Source organism: Dreissena polymorpha, chromosome 1 (assembly GCF_020536995.1).
Source record: "Dreissena polymorpha isolate Duluth1 chromosome 1, UMN_Dpol_1.0, whole genome shotgun sequence".
Lineage (NCBI taxonomy): Eukaryota > Metazoa > Mollusca > Bivalvia > Myida > Dreissenidae > Dreissena > Dreissena polymorpha.
Window position 1 is genome coordinate 37,707,834 of NC_068355.1, and position 19,135 is coordinate 37,726,968.

The 19,135-nt window shown below is 34.9% G+C and overlaps 2 protein-coding genes across 2 annotated transcripts in view; one reads left to right on the forward strand and one right to left on the reverse strand.

Moving 5' to 3' along the window:
* The window catches only part of LOC127865054 (tumor suppressor candidate 2-like), a 13,713-nt gene extending 9,685 nt beyond the window's left edge, over positions 1–4,028 (reverse strand). Inside the window, exons 1-2 of the mRNA XM_052404939.1 lie at positions 3,808–4,028; positions 3,108–3,216 (exon numbers count right to left, since the gene is read on the reverse strand). Of these exons, the coding sequence (XP_052260899.1) occupies positions 3,108–3,216; positions 3,808–3,941 (243 nt within the window). The 5' untranslated portion in view covers positions 3,942–4,028. The remainder of the gene's footprint in view (positions 1–3,107; positions 3,217–3,807) is intronic.
* A 1,502-nt stretch (positions 4,029–5,530) lies between these two features.
* The window catches only part of LOC127877297 (general transcription factor 3C polypeptide 1-like), a 413,141-nt gene continuing 399,536 nt past the window's right edge, over positions 5,531–19,135 (forward strand). The window contains exon 1 of the mRNA XM_052422993.1: positions 5,531–6,065. The gene's annotated coding sequence lies outside the window, so the exon portion shown is untranslated. The remainder of the gene's footprint in view (positions 6,066–19,135) is intronic.

Here is a 19,135-nt window from a genome sequence, read left to right on the forward strand (position 1 = left end):
AGCTGGAAAATTTCAGTAGCCCAATGAAAAATTTCGGTAGCCCCCGGGCTCCGGGCAATGGATTTGTCAGACACTGCTATCTTCAATTTTGCAAAAGTATTCATAAAATAAGCTATTTGGGTCACATATATTTGACCTCTGACCTTGAAGGATGACCTTGACCTTTTACCACTCAAAATGTGCAGCTCCATGAGATACACATGCATGCAAAATATCAAGTTGCTATCTTCAATATTGCAAAAGTATTCAAAAAATGAGCGATTTTGGCCACATATAGTTGACCTCTGACCTTGAAGGATGACCTTGACCTTGACCTTTCACCACTCAAAATTTGCAGCTCCATGAGATACACATGCATGCCAAATATCAAGTTGCTATATTCAATATAGCAAAAGTTATTGCAAAATGTTAAAGTTGGGGCAAACAGACCAAACAGACCAACCAACCAACAGACCAACCAACCAACCAACCAACCAACCAACAGACAGGGCAAAAACAATATGTCCCCCACTACTATAGTGGGGGACATAAAAACATTGGCTTCTTGCAGATCTAATAGATATTTTTCAAAAGAAATGGAGCCCATGCAAAGGAGCTGGTGCTAAGTACAGGAGGTGGCGCAAATGCACAATAAATGAATCATCACAGGATTTTGAAAGATAATCTTCCTATGTCATGTAATTTTTTTAACCCAAATACCTTTACCCAAATCTAAACAGAAGGTATACACATTTTATAATAAACAAGAAGTAAACATGTAAATATAAAAGTAACCAATTCCATAAAAAAGTCAGCAATCTGAATGAAACATGCACAATATAAACCACATATGGTAATACTCCATAAATGAATTCAATAACTAAATTCTCAACATTCTTAAAATATTTATTGTACAAAAAAATTGATTATTCACTAAAATAATTCACAAAATAATTAAAAGTTGTTACATTATTTTGTACTTATGTTTGAAACAACAAGTTTTGTCCCCACATCCAAATGCTTTATTCACTTAAGTGCAAAAGTCAAAGAATCTTCATTCAAAATAAGTTCCCACTTAATACATCACCACAAAATTAGGATAGCTTGCTTATAATTGTTAACCTTTTTTTTATTATACTCAAGTAACTTTCCAGATTTTATAGTAAATTCAATTACAGAAATATTCAAAATATCTTTGCAACAGATGTTCTTTGTTAAGTATGTAGACTGTCCTTTTCGAGTACCGTAAAATCGCGAATATAATACGCACTTTTTTACCTGCCAAATTTTTCTTCAAGTAGGGGGTGCGTATAATATACGAATTTAGATCAGAACAAAAATTTTCCTGTGAAAATGTTCAACTTAATCGTTGTAATTCGCTGCGCGTAAGCCATTTTGAATTACACAATTACATCAAAGGGGGGCAACTGTGCTTACGGTAATTGTCACGGCTACACCGTATAGTACCGTACATGCTAAATAGACCAACCATCGATATTATATATATAATAATAATAATAATACTTATTATTTTATAATTATAATTATCATCTTTCTGAATATTGTCAAATGGAATTAAATGTTATAAAAAAACAGCGTCTCTGTTTCTTTCTTTTGCTGACTGCTTGACCCGGGTGTCAGCAGGTGGCCCATGTGTTATCGGTAAAGGTGCTGAGAAGGGCCATCGCTTGTCAGCGGGACCCGTGTATTCGAGGTGTTGACAAAAAGGGTCCCGATCTAGGGGCCTGAGTAAACGATAGCTAATTGACACTTATTGACACTTACCGTCAAGGGTCTTTATAAACACAAGAACTTAGCAGTGGCCAACTTTTCAGGGCAACCATTTGTCTTAGAAAGAATTGTCTCAAAATTGTCACATTGGTATCAAATTAACCATATGTTTGCGTTAATAAAACAATCAACGGTAATATAAACAATAGACAGATATTTATTATGCAACTGTCATGACAACGGCCCGATAACACATAGCGATTAATATACCGGGGTAGCACTGTGAAACAGATGTGTGATAACGCCAAATTGGTTTGCTATTTTCACAACACAAAAATATATTTTCCCCATTTTGTTGCTTACCCGACGCTTACGCTAGCAAATCTATTTCTCATGTATTTTCCTGTCAAGTCTTTGTCTAAAAGCGCGCGAAAATTAGAGTGGGTGTAAACACTGTCGAACGTAATGTGTACTGGGAATGCAATAGCTTGCCGATATGGTCAATAATTACCGGTATTGCTCTAAATGTCGTTATTGTTTAAAATAATAAGTTCAAATAAACTTAATGGAGAAAATATATAAAGACATTTAACATGTGGGAGAACAAATGACAGCGATCACTTTAAACAGGAATCTTCAATCTGAAATTTTATTTTAACAAGTGTGAATACATTTTTTTCGGAAATGACAGTGTCATGGCCGATTTCGGACACTGAATTTTTTAGTGCGTATTTTACTCGGATTTTGAATTTTTACCAAAAAATTTGGACCAAAGTTGGGGGTGCGTATTAAACACGAGGGCGTACTATATTCGCGAATTTACGGTATATTTCGTTTTGATCAAATTTAGAAACAACACGAAACCTGAAATACCACACAAACAATGTATGGTCAGCAACGAAAAATAAAATAGCTAAAAATATGCATTGGCGCCACCTCCTGTCATAAGCGCCACCTCCTTAGGATTGGCTCAATCTCTTTTTCAAGAATGCAAAATTATCTATTAGTTCGAAAAAAAGCCAATGTTTTTGTGCATGCAACACACTTTACGTGTTCAAAGCAATCTTTTGATGCGATTTAAGGTCATCACATTTGAAATAAGTTGTTTTAATATGTTTCTGTATACTTGTGAATGAATTAATCTATGAATTGCACTTCATTGCCCAATATTTTTTAAATAATGCGCAATATGTAGCATTGGCACATTTATCAATGCTATAGAGGTGGCGCCTGTGATTAACAGCCGTGATGTTATGATTGGAAAACTGGAACTTTTGAAGATCATGTTTCAAATCTCATTTAAAAACTAATTTGTGCAATAAAGAAATGCTTGCAGGCAAGAAAAGCTGCAGACATATTAAAGAGTTGAGCCCAATGGTGGAACATTGAAAACTTACTTCTGGAACTAGATTTTCTGTTGACTTTTTTAAAATGTATTTATGTCCATGTTTTACTTCTATGTAGAATTCGTGAGCCAAATCACCATCCTGGTCAAAGAACATAGAACTGAAAACAAAAGGGAACAATAATTCAACGCACATAAAGATTAGTGTTCTGATAATCAAATTTAATATAATTAATGATTGTTGTTGATACAAACATATTTCTGTCATGGTACTGCACTAAATTAGGTGATAAGCAGCTTAAGTGGCCCATATAAATCATTATGCAGAGCACTTATCTTAAATTCTGAAGGTCCAGGGTTTAACTTGATTAACTTTTCATTACCCAGCAATATTTTATTTTCCATTATATAATTATTATTATAATTGAATTAAATTATCTTTTTGAGTATGAGGTCATTTAAACGGTAAAATTTATTTAATGAGGACATTTGTTAAACTATCCAATAAAGTTCTGTGATGTAGTGAATATGGTGTTTGCCTTGCGACCAGAAGGTCACGGGTTCGATCCTAATTGTGCGAGCGTTCTTTCGATCTTCCCCTAATACAATACGCCTAGAAATGGTTCTTAGTCCCAGAAAACGGACTCGAGAGCGTTTCAATAAGACTTATGCTTTCGATGCAATCGAGCTAAAATAAATAGGTTTAAACTAATGCTATTGAATGTAGCTTGTTGAGTTTTTGGGCAACAGACCTTCTTCGTTTGAAAACATATGGTGTAACTGCAAAACGCCCCTTCTCGTCGTTTGTTGCATTTGATTCTGATGAAAATACTGAAGAAACGGACTTTGACACCTTTTTAGCTACATTTGACGCGCTCTGGCCCATTTTATCATAAATAATTTATTAAGAATATCCTAGAACTTTTCACTTCCGCCATTTATCAAGGTTGCTTTGCTTGCTAAAACTCTCGCTTGTACATTTTCTGGTTAAAAATAGGGTTATTTATGTATTATAAATGACAAAATATTTTTTTTTAAATGATGATCATATAATATTTTAAATATTTATTATTTAGATAAGATACAGTTTTGTAGTAATAATTATTTCTTCTATTTAAAAGGCAACATATAATTGTTTATTTAATCGATTAAAAGGCGAGTTAATTGTTATTGTTTACATTCGGGATTTTTCGCGCATGCGCACTGACTGGTTGGCAAAAACACTGGTTACAGTAACGTAAAACATGTATAAAGGGCTTTTGTTTAGTCAATTAAACGATAAAAAATCCGAAATAAACATTACAACTCTTATACAATAGTGCAAATATATCATATTTAGTACCAATAAATAAATGTATCATCATATGTATAATTTCCTCTTTATAAAAATACAAATTAGTTATTAGCATCAGAGTAAACGTGGTCGGAAGACTAAATACTGACAATACCACACAACAAAACAATAAATTAGCCGTATTCTTTTTATAGTAAGACTTTAAAAAATGATATTTAAAAACTTATAAAACATATATTAATTTGATTATAACTATAAACGGTGTGGATATTGTTATTGCTCATCAGCGATCGAAAGTGTATTATAAGAGGCGCATTTGATCAATTATAAAACAAAGCCATTAAAAACGGAATACATTACAATCGTTAAATGTTGTGGTAATTTTCTTTTCCATAGAATGAATTTTCGTTTCGTTTCCATTGAATTACAATATTAATAAATTTTAATATACAAATGAAAATAAAACCTGCATCTTGTGCAAATTGAACTGTCTTTGCATGTATATTGAAATCTCTTAACAAGTAATAAGGAGTGATACATTTAACAATCTAGCATTTTATGATAAATATATATATTAATTTAATTTATTTTACACAAATATTGTTTATCCATTGTGATTGCTTGGTTTCATGATGGTGTTACGTGCAATGCAAGAACGTACAATCTTTACACTAAATTGACGAGTTTACATTTGCCGGTACCCGCGGTAAATACATCAATTGTGTAGCAGTAATATTGAACAATATTTTAAATTTAAAGTTATAAAGCACTGCATTATTATGATTAAACTGGCTTACATATAAATACGCATGTTCTTGTTAATCCGTTTCACACAAATATCTTCTTTTTTTAATATATTAAATTATTTACTAAAGCAAATGTTACGTATTTTGGCTTTAATATTTGGCTTGCTCAATATGACTGCTCAATATGCCAAGAGATGGCATGGAGGTATCATAAAGTCTGCCACATGTGGTCTATGCAGGGACCCAATTAAAGTATTGGTCACTATGTTTATGACACCGGCATGCTTTCTGTGTAATTGTCTGGGCAGTCTCCGATCATAACGAGATAATTGTTTCAAAATTGGTGTGCACAATTAAATAAAACAATGAGATTTATTAATTTATTTGTTGTGTAACAAGGTAAGTCTGTACAGATATATTAAGATTAAAATCAGTTACTATATGTTGCGCACAAAAAGCGATCTATTTGATGTTTGTTTTCATCCTTATTTGTGTTTTTTCATTAAATTTAATTTATTCTAAAAGAATTTCCATTTTTGAAATTTTGTATCTAAAATGGACGTGAAGATGCGTTTAGTAGAGATTTTTGTGGTAACCACATAACGAGCTCGTAGATAGTGTACGTTCCACTCCATAGCTCGTTTTTAGTAAACACAAATAATAACAACAATATAATCGTTCCAAAAATGAATTTCCACGCATGCTTATGTTTTATTCAGACATAAATAGTAAAATTATATTTGATACAGTTCATGAGTATCAATAAAAACGATGATAATGTCAACCTTCTCTATATGCGCTTATAAGAATTCCACCTCTTTTTGCCAACCAGTGGGCGGAGTCTAAACTTTGCAGGTGCGTGTGACGTCACGCGTTAACTCGTCTATAACGTTCCGAAATTAAATGTGGAAAAAATCAACAACACAACATTATAGCATTTCCGAGCGATTTAAGTTGCAATAGTTTACAGGTACACTCCTTTTCAGATGGCTTGTGTTATGTAAATTTCTTATTAATTATTGACATGCCATGACACCAAATAAATATTGTTGGAACTTAAAAAATTCTCTACTTCGGATTGATGATCAATTCGGACGCTCGAATGCATAATGTTATAAAATAGAAATTTATAATGAAATGTTCAACTGTTAATTGCAATTTTATTATAGAACAAAGTCGGGTAATTTCGACACCTTAAGAGTAAAATTTGATTTAGTACTGATGTGTTGAAATTACCCTCCAATAGTCCAAATTTTTGACACTCTTAAATATTAAGCTACTTTTCTATGGGTAATATTTGGAGCGTACAAAGGGGGAAAGACCAAATTAATGGTGGGAATTTTTTCGTCTTTGTCTATATTGTTGCGCAACGATTTTGTGCGCAATATTCAAGCCCCGATATAAGACACTTAATATCAAAGGATTGCAAAAATATTTACATACCTGTGTACATAATTTATTTCTCGATAATGTTCCGTAGAAATTATGTAATGACACTTTTAATTTTGCACGCCTGATCAATTTAAATCCAACCACTATTCAATTTTTCAATATCTCTCGATTCGCTCGCTGTGTAGATATAAATCGATAACACGACCTCGATGTAAAGCATCTGGTTTAAAGTGGGAGAAGAAACAGCGTAAAATATAGTTTGCGTTCATCTGTTGTGGTGCAAAGTGTTACATAGTAAACCGATGTTATACTTTTCTGGATTAATTTAGCATTGTTTTTTTTCTAAATTGACAATTAAAAAGTTCTGAAATAAATTACATCTTTTATTTTTATACTGTACAGAAATAATTTTGATACAGATCGTACAGTATACCGTACTCCTATGTAACATAGGATGTAGGTAAATAAAACAACACAGACAGAGGTGACAAAAAGACATGCATAAAAACTTGCTGAAACTTAGAACAGTGAATAGAAACTGCACCATATCTGTTTTGAACATATGCTTATTAAATCGACAAAGATTAGCATACTAGATCTAGTTAGGTAAAAGTCGGTGTTAAAAGCTCATGTTAAATAAAATTACGCGTACACGTTACACCGTAATGCCTTCTTCTGATTGGTTCATATTCAAATCAGTTTCATGACATGGCTACAGGTCAGTGATTGGTTTGTGATTTAAGCAGAAGTTTAACTGAAGAATTTATGCCTTTCCAACTTCAATTCGACGATATTTGAGGTAAAAATGGACTTCTGAACTAAAACTGAATGAGTTGGTAATGTTATTTTGCAATTTTACGCAAATCGATGAAAATTTAAACTTTCTGGTTTCCAACACATTTTTGACTTTTCCCCGATAAGACGTTCCAAAGAATTTAGCCCATATAAAAAGTATCTAAATTCTTTGCGCGTCTTATAAATAAGACTAACCCTCCAAGTGCCCAAACTTAATGAAAAACGCTGTTTTGACTGGTAGATAATTGGTAACAAACGTTATTATTGTTGCCGGCATAACTCCAAACTTCAAGCGATTTAACTTAACGCTGTGGAGTGTAATTTCGAAAGTAAGCGGCTAATTTCGACAGCGGCTAATTTCGACACTTGTCTTTGTATTAATTTTCAACAACTGTTTTAATCAGTTATTTACATTTTATCTCTCAATAAATAGAATTCACGATCTCTTTAATGTCTAGTGTTAAATAGGTTGCGTTGGTCAAGTGGATGTGGTGTCCGCCTAGCGATCAGGAGAGTGTCTCAATAAGTTGTAGGCTTTCCATGCAATCAAGCTTAAATAAATAGGATTATACTAAACAAGTGTTAATTACAAATCAGAGAATTATAAATAAATTGCATTTAGAGTTCGTATTGAGCTCCCACCTGACTCAATAAAAATCCATATTAAATCGATATTATAGCAAAATTTATATGGAACACAGTGACCAGAATATTTATTAAACTAACAATAATCACACATAACTTACTGAATTGTTTAAAATATTGCCACATGTAATCCCAACAAATGACTTATACAAGCGCACAAATATACATTTGGCAAATGAGCCACGGTGGTTGTTTTTCACAAATTGTCACATGCAAAATTCACATATGAACGGATATTGCGTGATCTGCTCGGTTGGGATTTCACACAGGATGGCATCTCCAGTGCTCGAGATGTGCCACTCTCTCGAGCATTTTGTGCATGCAACCCATTCGCTGGGATCACCTTCATCAGTATCACATCCCGGGCACTGAACATCATCATTTAAATTGTTGTCGCTCTCAACAAAGCAGACATCTCTTTCGGAGTCAGACGAAGAAGGTGAGTCAGCACGCCTTTTCCTCTGCGCATTGACAAACTCCTTAAGACACCTTGCCTCCTGTTTCTTTTGATTTTCTTCTTTGCGTATCTTAGTTTCTGTTGTTTTTCCTCCTGTTTATCCTTCTTGCGCTGCTCTCTTTCTTCTTTTTTCTTTCTCTTAGCATCTACTTGAGCAACTTTTATAATCTCGCGGTCTTTCAGCATCTGCAATGCCGCTTGCCGGGAAATTGATTTTGGGAGCTTGCTGCGAAGTCTTTTAACAGGGTTTTTGGGGTCAGCTCTGGTACTCGAAGAAGAGCAAATGACTCGGATACCTGATGTTCCCTGTCAGTTTGTACAACCCTGACAGATCCCTCATTTTATTGTTGGCTTGGGATGGGAAGTGTATGTGAAGCAATTGTCACCGACGAAGCTCCAACAGTACCGGATCAAGAGGTGGAACTTTTCCTCAGAGTCTCGGTGCTTGTTTTCGTTGCACTTACAGGCTGGTCACCATTTTCTGATGGAGCGCTGCAGTGCTTCTCTTTTGAAGAGCCTTCGTCGCCGCACGAACCAACAGATACATGTATTTCTGAGGGATGAAGCTTAGATCCGTCAATATTTTCAGGATTCTGTGGAAATAATCCACATCGCTGAAAACCATGTATGGCATTTTCTATCTTGGAAACATCTTCCCATCATTTGCGAAATACACCAGGAAACTGTTTCTTGGTGAAAGTTTGACCAAGATGTTCAGTGTGCCAGCTTTTCACTTGTCGTTTCCAGGCCGATTTTAATGGATAGAAGAAGCCAACATCACAGGGCTTTAGGACCTGAGTGGCATTTTCAAGCAGGCAGTAGAGTATGATCTGATGATCATAGCAGAACTGCACTGCGTTAAGACTCATGTGTGTGGTATCTGCTTTTGACCAATGAAGTCATCCAGATGGTGCAAAAATGATAAAAACAGCTGGCTATCCATTCAGCCATTATCTGACATGCCGTAAATGGCATCTGGGAACTCACCTATGCCCGTATCACAGTATCGCTGACCCAGATAGACAGCCAACGGTGGAACATAATCTCCACAAGCATTAAAGCAAGCCATGACAGTGATTTGTTTTTTTGTTGCTGCTTGTTACCTGGTACACATGTCGTACCCCTTTTTCTGCAAGTACTTTGCCAGTGTTTACACACAAGGGGAAAATGCTCTCGTCAGCATTGAAGAACCTTTTAGGATCACCGACAAGACTTTGCTAATCATCTACTTCCGTTTTAAGGTAGGTGGTTAAGTTTTGAAACCAATTGGCAATCATCGCTTGGTTCACAATAGCTTGTTGGGGACCAAGAGTAGATGCTGTTCGCTCGGAAATATCAGGGTGGTGCTTCATGAACCCGCTGTACCAATCTTTTCCAGGCAGATTGTTCTTAAAAGGGTTAGATCGACCGTCGTGATTGAGGACTTTCTTGATTTTTTATGCAAAGTTCATATCGTTTAAGTGGGTAACCAATTTTCGCACAGTGCTTGCAGTAATCGACCAACACTTGCTCTTCTGCGTTTGTGAGTACAGTTGTGCGACCAGGGGTTGCACTTAAAGATGTTCTCCCAGACAGTTTGTCGAGAAGTGTGGTGCGTGGAATCCCAAATGTTTGTGCAGCTTTTTTCTTAGACATTCCATTTTCGACCATTTTTATTGCTGCTTTTAATTTTGAAGCAGAATATTGCCTGTACTTAGGTTTTGACGCTATTTGATGTGATGTCGTGCTTAAATATAAAAATACCAATTTCATTAAAAAATAACCTTCAAAATCTTTAAATAGCCCTTTTTTTAAATACTCTGCTTGAAAAAATATAGAGAGAGCTAAATATAATATTCAATAAGCTGTGTCAACAACAATTTAAAGGGGCCTTTTCACAGATTTTGGCATGTTTTGAAGTTTGTCATTAAATGCTTTATATTTATAAATGTAAACATTGGATCTAAAAAGTTCTAGTAAAAAATCAAGAATAAAATGTAAAAAACGAAAAAAAAGTAGACCGCGTCAGGGTTCGAACCAGTGACCCCCGGAGCCCTGGAGTAAAAACCATTGATCGTATTGATGTCGCCATCTGAGGCAGACGTGTTTTATGTGCTCTGGATTTTCTTGCTTTTTGTGTGGATTAAACGGAGACAATAATGGCATTTACCTATGTATCGATGAAGAACATAGTTGCTGTTGTATTGTGTGTCTATGTTTCTATTGTGTCATTAATAGAAAGATTCATATTGCTAGAAACAATAGAATTTTCTCCAAATATCATTATTTCGGTTACAACGCTACGGACAACGCTACGGACATATACCAGAGATTTTTTGGTGAGCATTGGTCAGTGCATAGCAAACAATAAGGGATTAAGTCGCCTTCAACCCCAGGTAATCAAAACTATTTGTGATCTAAACATCGCCCGGAGCAAGAAACGTCGGAGAGGCAAACGCGGAGGGATTAAAAAGGTCATATTGAAACCTAACGGGCCGAATCATCTACATCTCATCTACCCAAAAACGTTCAGTATTGTTAGCCAACATCGTGAACAGATAAACTGTGTAAATCTTAACTGCCGGTCAGCGGTGAATAAAGATGTTCTAATTGGTCAATATTTGAGAGAGAATAAAATCGATTTTGCTTTTTTAACCGAAACGTGGTATACGGATGATGAACAATATAAATTTGAATGTTCAGATTTGAATCAAAACGGTTACAAAATAAGTGTTGCAAATAGACAAAACAAAATAGGTGGTGGCATTGCTATTGTGAGTAAAAGTAATATAAATATAGTCCTACTGCAACGTGGCTGTAAAAGAAGTTTTGAGTTCGGCATATGGAAGCTAGTATTAAAAAACATTACAATACATGTCATTGGCGTATACAGGCCCCCGTCATTATCAACAGTTAGTCAGTTTGTCAGAGATTTTTGTGACTTTTCTGAAAATATTCTCCCGTCATACTCTAACATTCTCATATCTGGTGATTTTAATATTCACATTGATGAGAGCAATAGCCCTGTTGTGTTGGAATTTCAGGAATGTCTTGTTGCCTTGGGTCTAGACCAGCATGTAGATTTTATCACGCATATCGATGGACATATTTTAGATTTGGTCATCACAGAGTCAGTTCATGGTGTTACTATAACAAAATGCGAAAAGGGACCATTGTTCTCGGATCATTTTGCAGTGAAGATTACTCTTGACTTAGAAAAGGAAAACATAATACGAAAATCAGTTACAAAACGAGACTTTAGAAACATTGACAAAGAGTCGTTCTCGCGTGATTTACAAGATATTAATATTGATGCTGATGATGTCGATAGTTACGTCGTTCCTTTTAAATCGCAAATTGAAATCACAATTGAGAAGCATGCGCCTTGTAAGCAAGTTATGAAAATTTGTAGAGCGCCAAAACCATGGTTCAACGAAGATATTTACCGTTTGAAATGTGCAGTGAGAAAGGCAGAAAAATATTGGTTACGACATAAAACTAAGGATCATTATGAACAGTTCATACACTTGAGAACAAATTATGTAAACGCGCTAAAACGCGAGAAAACGGCAATTTTAAATGATAATATTTCTGAGGCTAAAGGAGACACGAAGCGATTGTACAGTTTAGTGTTGGAACTCACTGGAACAAAGTCGACGAATCCATATCCGAACTGCGAAACTAAAAATGAGTTATGTGAACAATTTGCTGACTTTTTTCTCCAAAAGATACAAAAGATTCGTGACTCTCTTAGTACATTTGAAAACTTTCAGCCAACAAACAAAAATGTCCCAATGTTGCAGTTATTTGAAGATCTTAACCATGATGAGATATGGAAACTAATTGGGGAGATGAAAACCACATCGTGTGAGTTGGATATCTTGCCTACTGATATTTTAAAATCTCATATTAACGCTCTTCTACCTTTTATCACTAACCTGGTAAACATGTCACTGCGACAAGGAGTGTTTCCTAGCACATTCAAACACGCAATTGTTCGTCTACTTCTCAAAAAGGCTGGCTTAGATCTCGATCTTTCAAATTATAGACCTGTGAGTAATTTGGCCTTTCTCTCAAAACTGATTGAAAAAGCAGTGCTACTTCGTTTAAATGTACATGTTGACGCACACAAACTTCTACCGAAGAACCAGTCCGCCTACCGACTGCATCATTCTTGCGAATCTGCCCTACTGAGGCTCGTTAATGACATATTGGCAGGCATGGAAAACCAGGAAGTAACAGCCATGATCGCAATTGACCTAAGTGCTGCCTTTGATACCGTGGACCACGACATTTTGGTTGATGTGCTTCAGGCCCATTATGGTCTTCAAGACACCGCACTTGCGTGGATGAACTCATATTTGAGGGGTCGTTGTTGCACTGTTCATGTGAATGACAGGCGGTCAACAGCGCGCCCCTTGCAGTGCAGTGTACCACAAGGAAGTTGCTTAGGGCCATGGCTATACCTTTCCTATGCTGGAACTCTATTTGATGTCATCCCAGCAAATGTCTCAGTATATGGGTTTGCTGATGATCACATTGCCAAGACAACTTTTAAACCGTCCACTTCAAATGAAAAGAACGCAATCACTGAGCTTGAAAAAAGCGCATTTACTATTAATCACTGGATGAATGCAAATAAATTAAAATTGAACACATCAAAAACTGAGTTTATTCTCTTTGGCAGTCTGAAACAACTCCAGAAAATCCATACAAATGAAATAAACATCGCAGGGGACATAATCCAGCGAGAGCCAACTATTCGGTACTTCGGTGCATTCCTTGACAAATCCCTTAGTTTAAAAAAACATGTATCAATGAAATGTCGTTCTGCCATGTTAAACTATTTAAGGATTAAAAGCATAAGAAAGTATCTTACAAGACAGTCCGCAGAAATTCTCATTGTTTCCCTTGTTCTATCACACCTTGACTATTGTAATGTAATTCTGTATGGTGTGGCAGGGTGCGAAATCAACAAAATGCAACGAATACAAAATATGTGCGCCAAATTGGTTTTACAACGAAGCAAGTTCGACAGTTTGAAGCAAGCGCTATATGAGTTGCACTGGTTGCCGATCAAAGCAAGGATAATCTTTAAACTACTTACGTTCATGTACAAGTGCTCTAATGATGAGGCCCCGACTTACCTCACTGAACTTCTCACAAAACAGATTCCAAACAGACAAGGCCTGCGGTCATGCGGCATTAACATGGCCTCATATGACGTTCCGTTCAATAAGCGAAAGACATTTAGTGACAGGAGCTTCAGTACAGCTGGGCCAAGACTTTGGAATTCCTTGCCTCAGGATCTTAGACAATCGAATTCCTTTGAATCTTTTAAGAAGAATTTAAAAACTTACCTTTTCCGTGATTTTTATGGACTTTTCTGAGATTATGTATTTTAATCGAAATACCGTATACGGTTCAATGTTTAAAATAACCCTGATCGTATCTCTTTTACCAGGTTTATAATTGGTTTATTATTTATATAGTGTTTAACTTGTTTTATTTTCAGCTTATTGTAAAACTATGGTTCAATGTTTTATATAACCCCGATTGTATCTCTTTTACCGGGTTTATAATTGGTTTATTATTTATATATTGTTTAACTTGTTTTATTTTCAGCTTATTGTAAAACTATGTTTCAATGTTTTATATAACCCCGATTGCATCTCTTTTACCAGGTTTATAATTGGTCTATTATTTATATATTGTTTAACTTATTTTATTTTCAGCTTATTGTAAAACGCCATTGAATATGTATTTTCATAGTAATTGGCGTTTAAGGAAATAAACAAGTTTCAAGTTTCATTTAGACTGCTCGGCCATCCTGCCAAGTTTGTATGAGAGACGTATTTTATACATTATATATGTAATCTTCGTAGTTTCCCAAAATTAAACGACAACAACAGAACAGTAATTTTATAACTTAAATTCTCAAAGGTATTTTTGTTGGTCTGTAATATTTTTCACAAACGAATGAACGTGTAAAATGTTTGTTTACTATAAATCATAAGAAAAAAGCAATAAGAAATACAAAGCACATGAACTTTTTACATGTGATGTCATTTTTCGTTTAACTTTAATTAATGTTCTTTTACAGTGAAAGACAATATTGAAGAATATATTCTTAAAAAGTAAAAGTAACTTTTATACAGGTGTAAAAAGGAACGTGGAGCAAACTGAACTGTCTACGCATGCACCTTGATTTCTCTTTAAACATGATTATGAGTGATAAATATATGTCACTTCATGTCAAAAATCTCTCTTGTGTGTGTGTGTGTGTCTTTAATTTTCGGAAACACCCTTTAACACCGGTCAATTAAAATGCTTCTTTTAATTGTGTTCTTCTATACACTTACGAACACTCTTTATAAAACTATGTAATGACGGAGTTTTATTTTAGCGGTATCGGGTAACCCGCTAAATAGGTTTCGTGCTTATAATAGCATAAAAGTTAATAAACATTTCAAATGTATTTATAAGTATTAAGCACTTGATTATGTATCCGAAAATTCTTTCACAAGGAAAATCGTTCCTACCTTAATTTTGACAAGGCAGACATTCGTTCATACGTTGTTTTAACTACCCGGACATTCATTCCCACGTTATTTAGACATCCCAGACAATTGTTCCAACATTATTTTGACAGACCGGATATATATACTCCTACATAGTTTTAATGTCCAGATTTCTGCAAGGTTTGGCAAATTAGTGATCTCAGTTTAAGTCGATATATTCGAATATTTTAAACGTTTTCATTCTCATGTTCATGATAAAATATTACTAAAATATAAAGTTTAACACAGAATATGAGAATTTTTTAAAACTACATGTATTTTAATAACGACATATTAATTTACCAGATAAAATGCCCAGAGTGTCATATTATTTTGATAAAATGTGATAATAATGACCGGGACAGCAATTTTTCAGAAACGAATCTCCAGGCTGTCCAAATAACGAAAGAACGAATGTCCGGGCTGTCAAAATTATGTAGAAACCATTATCCGCATTATCAAAATAATGAAGGCACGAATGTTAAGGTTGTCAAAAAACCACGGACTCTGGATGTCACTATACGTTCCGTGCAAAACATAGGAACGAATGTCCGCCTGTGTGAAAACTAGGCTAGGATGAATGTCCAGCATTCTCTGTATAATTATGATTAAACTGGCTAATATCTATACAATATTTAGTTTGAGTATTTGGCGTTTCATTAGTCTTAGAAATGACTACGTACTACTTTTACCACAAAAGACATTGGCCGGGGTACCATACATGGTGTTCAATGACCAGGCATCTACCACGGGTGGTTTATGACACCATGCTGTTATTTAGTATTTGTCGGCACAGTATTTGATCATAACGAGATAATGGGTTTATGCGGAACACAGGGGTTATTAAACAACAGATGTATCAATAAACAAGATAGATCTTTATTCAAACAGCGCGATATAAAAGCTCTAACAAAGCGTGTCAAATGTGTAAAAAAATTAAGAAAAACAAGTACTTTAATCAAGACAATTTATTTAATGTATTGACACTTACATGTATAATGTCAAGTACATATTTATAACTTATTCTGACTTTTCTAAGTCGTTACATCTCCAAATGTTCAAAAGAGTGAAATGTTAAAATCAGATGTGGCGTTGCGCGGGACTATTGGATATTTATACACGTTCAGCCTCATTCTGGAGTTCTGCCAGTCACGTGACTTTGCGCTCTTATCAATTTTGGCCTATTGTGAAAAGGGTCTATTCAAGCACCAACGATTATTTATGAATTTTTAATCCAAAATCGGTCATTTCCAAATGTCATTTCCGACATTTGTATTTTGTTATCGGTTATCCGAGATATTTATTTTTTGTAATAGTGACTTCACTTCAGTAGGTAACATTACACTATATATTGACTTATTCCGAATTGAAATGCTGTTATTTTACACCCATTTGACGTCAATTATGTGTGAAGCAAATACATTTGTAGGCGTTTAATTGCTTTTAATTGATTCTGTGATTAAACTTATTAAAAACTAAAAGTAGTTGAAGATTCACAGTTTGCTATTTTGAGTAAATTTTGCGGATGAATGAATGCAACAATGTGTGAAGCAATTACATTTGTCGGTGTTTAATTGCTTTCACGGGAGGGTTTTTGTCCGCAGTTGCAGATTCACAATTTGCTATTTTGATATATATTATTGTATGCCATTAACTAGTTCATTGTTATGATTAGCTGATTAGTGGGCCTAAATAACCAAATCATTGACATATTTGACAAAACAGTATGCTTTATATATTGTCTGCAAAAATGCAATTGAAAACGTTACAGTCAAAGATAAATTAAATGAGTTATATGGACAAACTAGTTACATGCTAACAAATTGTTAGTTGTTAACAGAATTTTACTTTCATTTTCGCAAAGGTTTCAGAAACTTCTCGGAAAGCATGTTTTTTGCATGAATGAGCGTATGACGCGATTAAACTTTGCACTGTATCGTATTGCATTCAATCTAAATTTAAATTCACTTGTGTATAAATGGCCTAATTTTATGTTTAAATTGATGTTGTTATCATATTGGATTATCGGATATATATGCACATTAGAAAGCTGTATGTTTACAGTTAATGGATACACATATTCTTTCAATTTCACACCCCTGAAAACACAATACACAAATCACACAATGGGTAATTTTGTCGGATTAATGAATGCAACACTAAGTGAAACAATTACATTTGTCAGTGTTAAATTTCTTTTACAGGATGGTTTTTGTCCGCCCCTGTTTTTTCATGGGAGGGTTTTTGTCCACCCCCTATTTTTTTCATGGGAGGGTTTTTGTCCGCCCATGTTTATTCATGGGAGGGTTTTCGTCCGCCCCTTATGAAAATGAAGGAAGGGTTTTTATCCGGGAGGGGTTTTGTCCGTATTCCAGTTTCTTAAGCTATGCCATGATATGACTAAAATACTTTTGAAAAGGGTAGCAGGCTCTTTCGGCCCTAAGCTTTTTCGACCCAGTCCGGATATTAAGGTCTATTCAGCACAAAGCTTATTCAGCCCCCAAATTGACCAGGCTTATGCGGCCCTATATATTATTACCAGAGCTCCAGATAAGGGTCGTATTTTCGTAATTACGAATTATTTTCAAGTCCGTTGCGTATTTATTTTAAAATTTTGTCGTACCATAAAGAATTACAAAATCAAGTTACAAATATTATTTTTACATCGGTTCGTATCGATATTTATTGAGTTCTTTTTGCGTATTAAAGATCTTTTCGGTGCTTTTATAAAATGGTTATCGGGTTTGTTTAACAAAGGGCATTTTTTTAAATAATAAAAGCGGCGTGTACAGTCTTTCTGTCAAAAAACAATGGTGGCGCCCAGAGAGCGTCCTAAAAAACTGCAAAGCGTTCAAAAACACGCTTTTAACATATTGTACGCAAAGTGAGCCGAAGTTGAATGTTAAGAAAGACATTATAGAAAAGATCTTATACGATGTTGTATGTTCAGTTGCCGAAACAGTTGGAAAAGCTATAAAAAAAGCGACATGACGGGTCAAACTTAAACAAAAAAACATTGAACGAGTGGAAGGGACAATTGCCGTGGCCAATCGTTGAAAAGATTGAAGGGGAGACCCGTTTTAATTGTGAAATATGTAAAAATTCATCGAAGGCATGCAATCTAAGCACAGTTTGGGCATATGAAGGTATTTGAAAAATAAAATTGTATAATACTGAATAGACACTGTTGAACTCGTTTAAATTAAGTTGCTAGTATGTTTATTTTGATTTTTTGCATGAAAATAACCATTCTTATTTATTTTTTGGTCATTTAGAAAAGTTAAGAATTATTTTCCAAAACTTACTAGTAACGTTAAGAATAAAATTTAAGAGTTAAGAATTATTTTTGAAAATCTGGTAGTAACGTTAAGAATTTCACAAAACCTTATCTGGAGCTCTGATTATTACACCTTTTTTCTAAACTTATTTGATTACAGCGGTAGTAGATTGGCGGTTTGTTTGTTAACACTGCTTATCACATTAGGAACAAGTGTATGCCGTCAATTAGAACCAAAAGTGTTGCTTTGATTACTTATGGAAATTAATGGATAATTTCTTATGCATTTCCAATCACTGATTTATTGTTATTATCCCACGCCATAGGCGGAGGGATATTGTTTTGGCGTTATCCATATGTCTTTCCGTCTGTCCGTCTTTCTGTCAGTCCGTTTTTCGGTCCGTCCAGCACTTTTGTTTCCAGAGCCATATCTTGGAAGTGCTTTGGCGGTTTTCATTGAAACTTTGTATGAGTATATATATATATATATATATTTATATGGATGAGAGGATTATGCACGCCAAAGGGCATTGTACACCATCTGTTAATAACAGAGTTATGGCCCTTTGTATCTTGAAAAAATGCTTTTTTGTGTGTCCGGAGCCATATCTTGGAAGTGCTTTGGCGGATTTCATTGAAACTTGGTCTGAGTATATATATGGATTACAGGATGATGCACGCCAAATGGCATTGTACACCATGTGTTAATAACAGAGTTATGGCCCTTTGTATCTTGAAAAAATGCATTTTTGAGTGCCAAATATAACACTTTTTCGTCCAGAAGCATATTGGCGGGGGATATCAATTCTACGAATTTGCTTGTTCAAATTAAAAACAGGGCCGAAAGAGCCTGGTAATTGGGCCAAATGAGGCGGAAAATGGGGCCAAGTGAGCCTTAAAAAAGGGGCCGAAAAAGTCAGGTGCCGAAAGAGCTG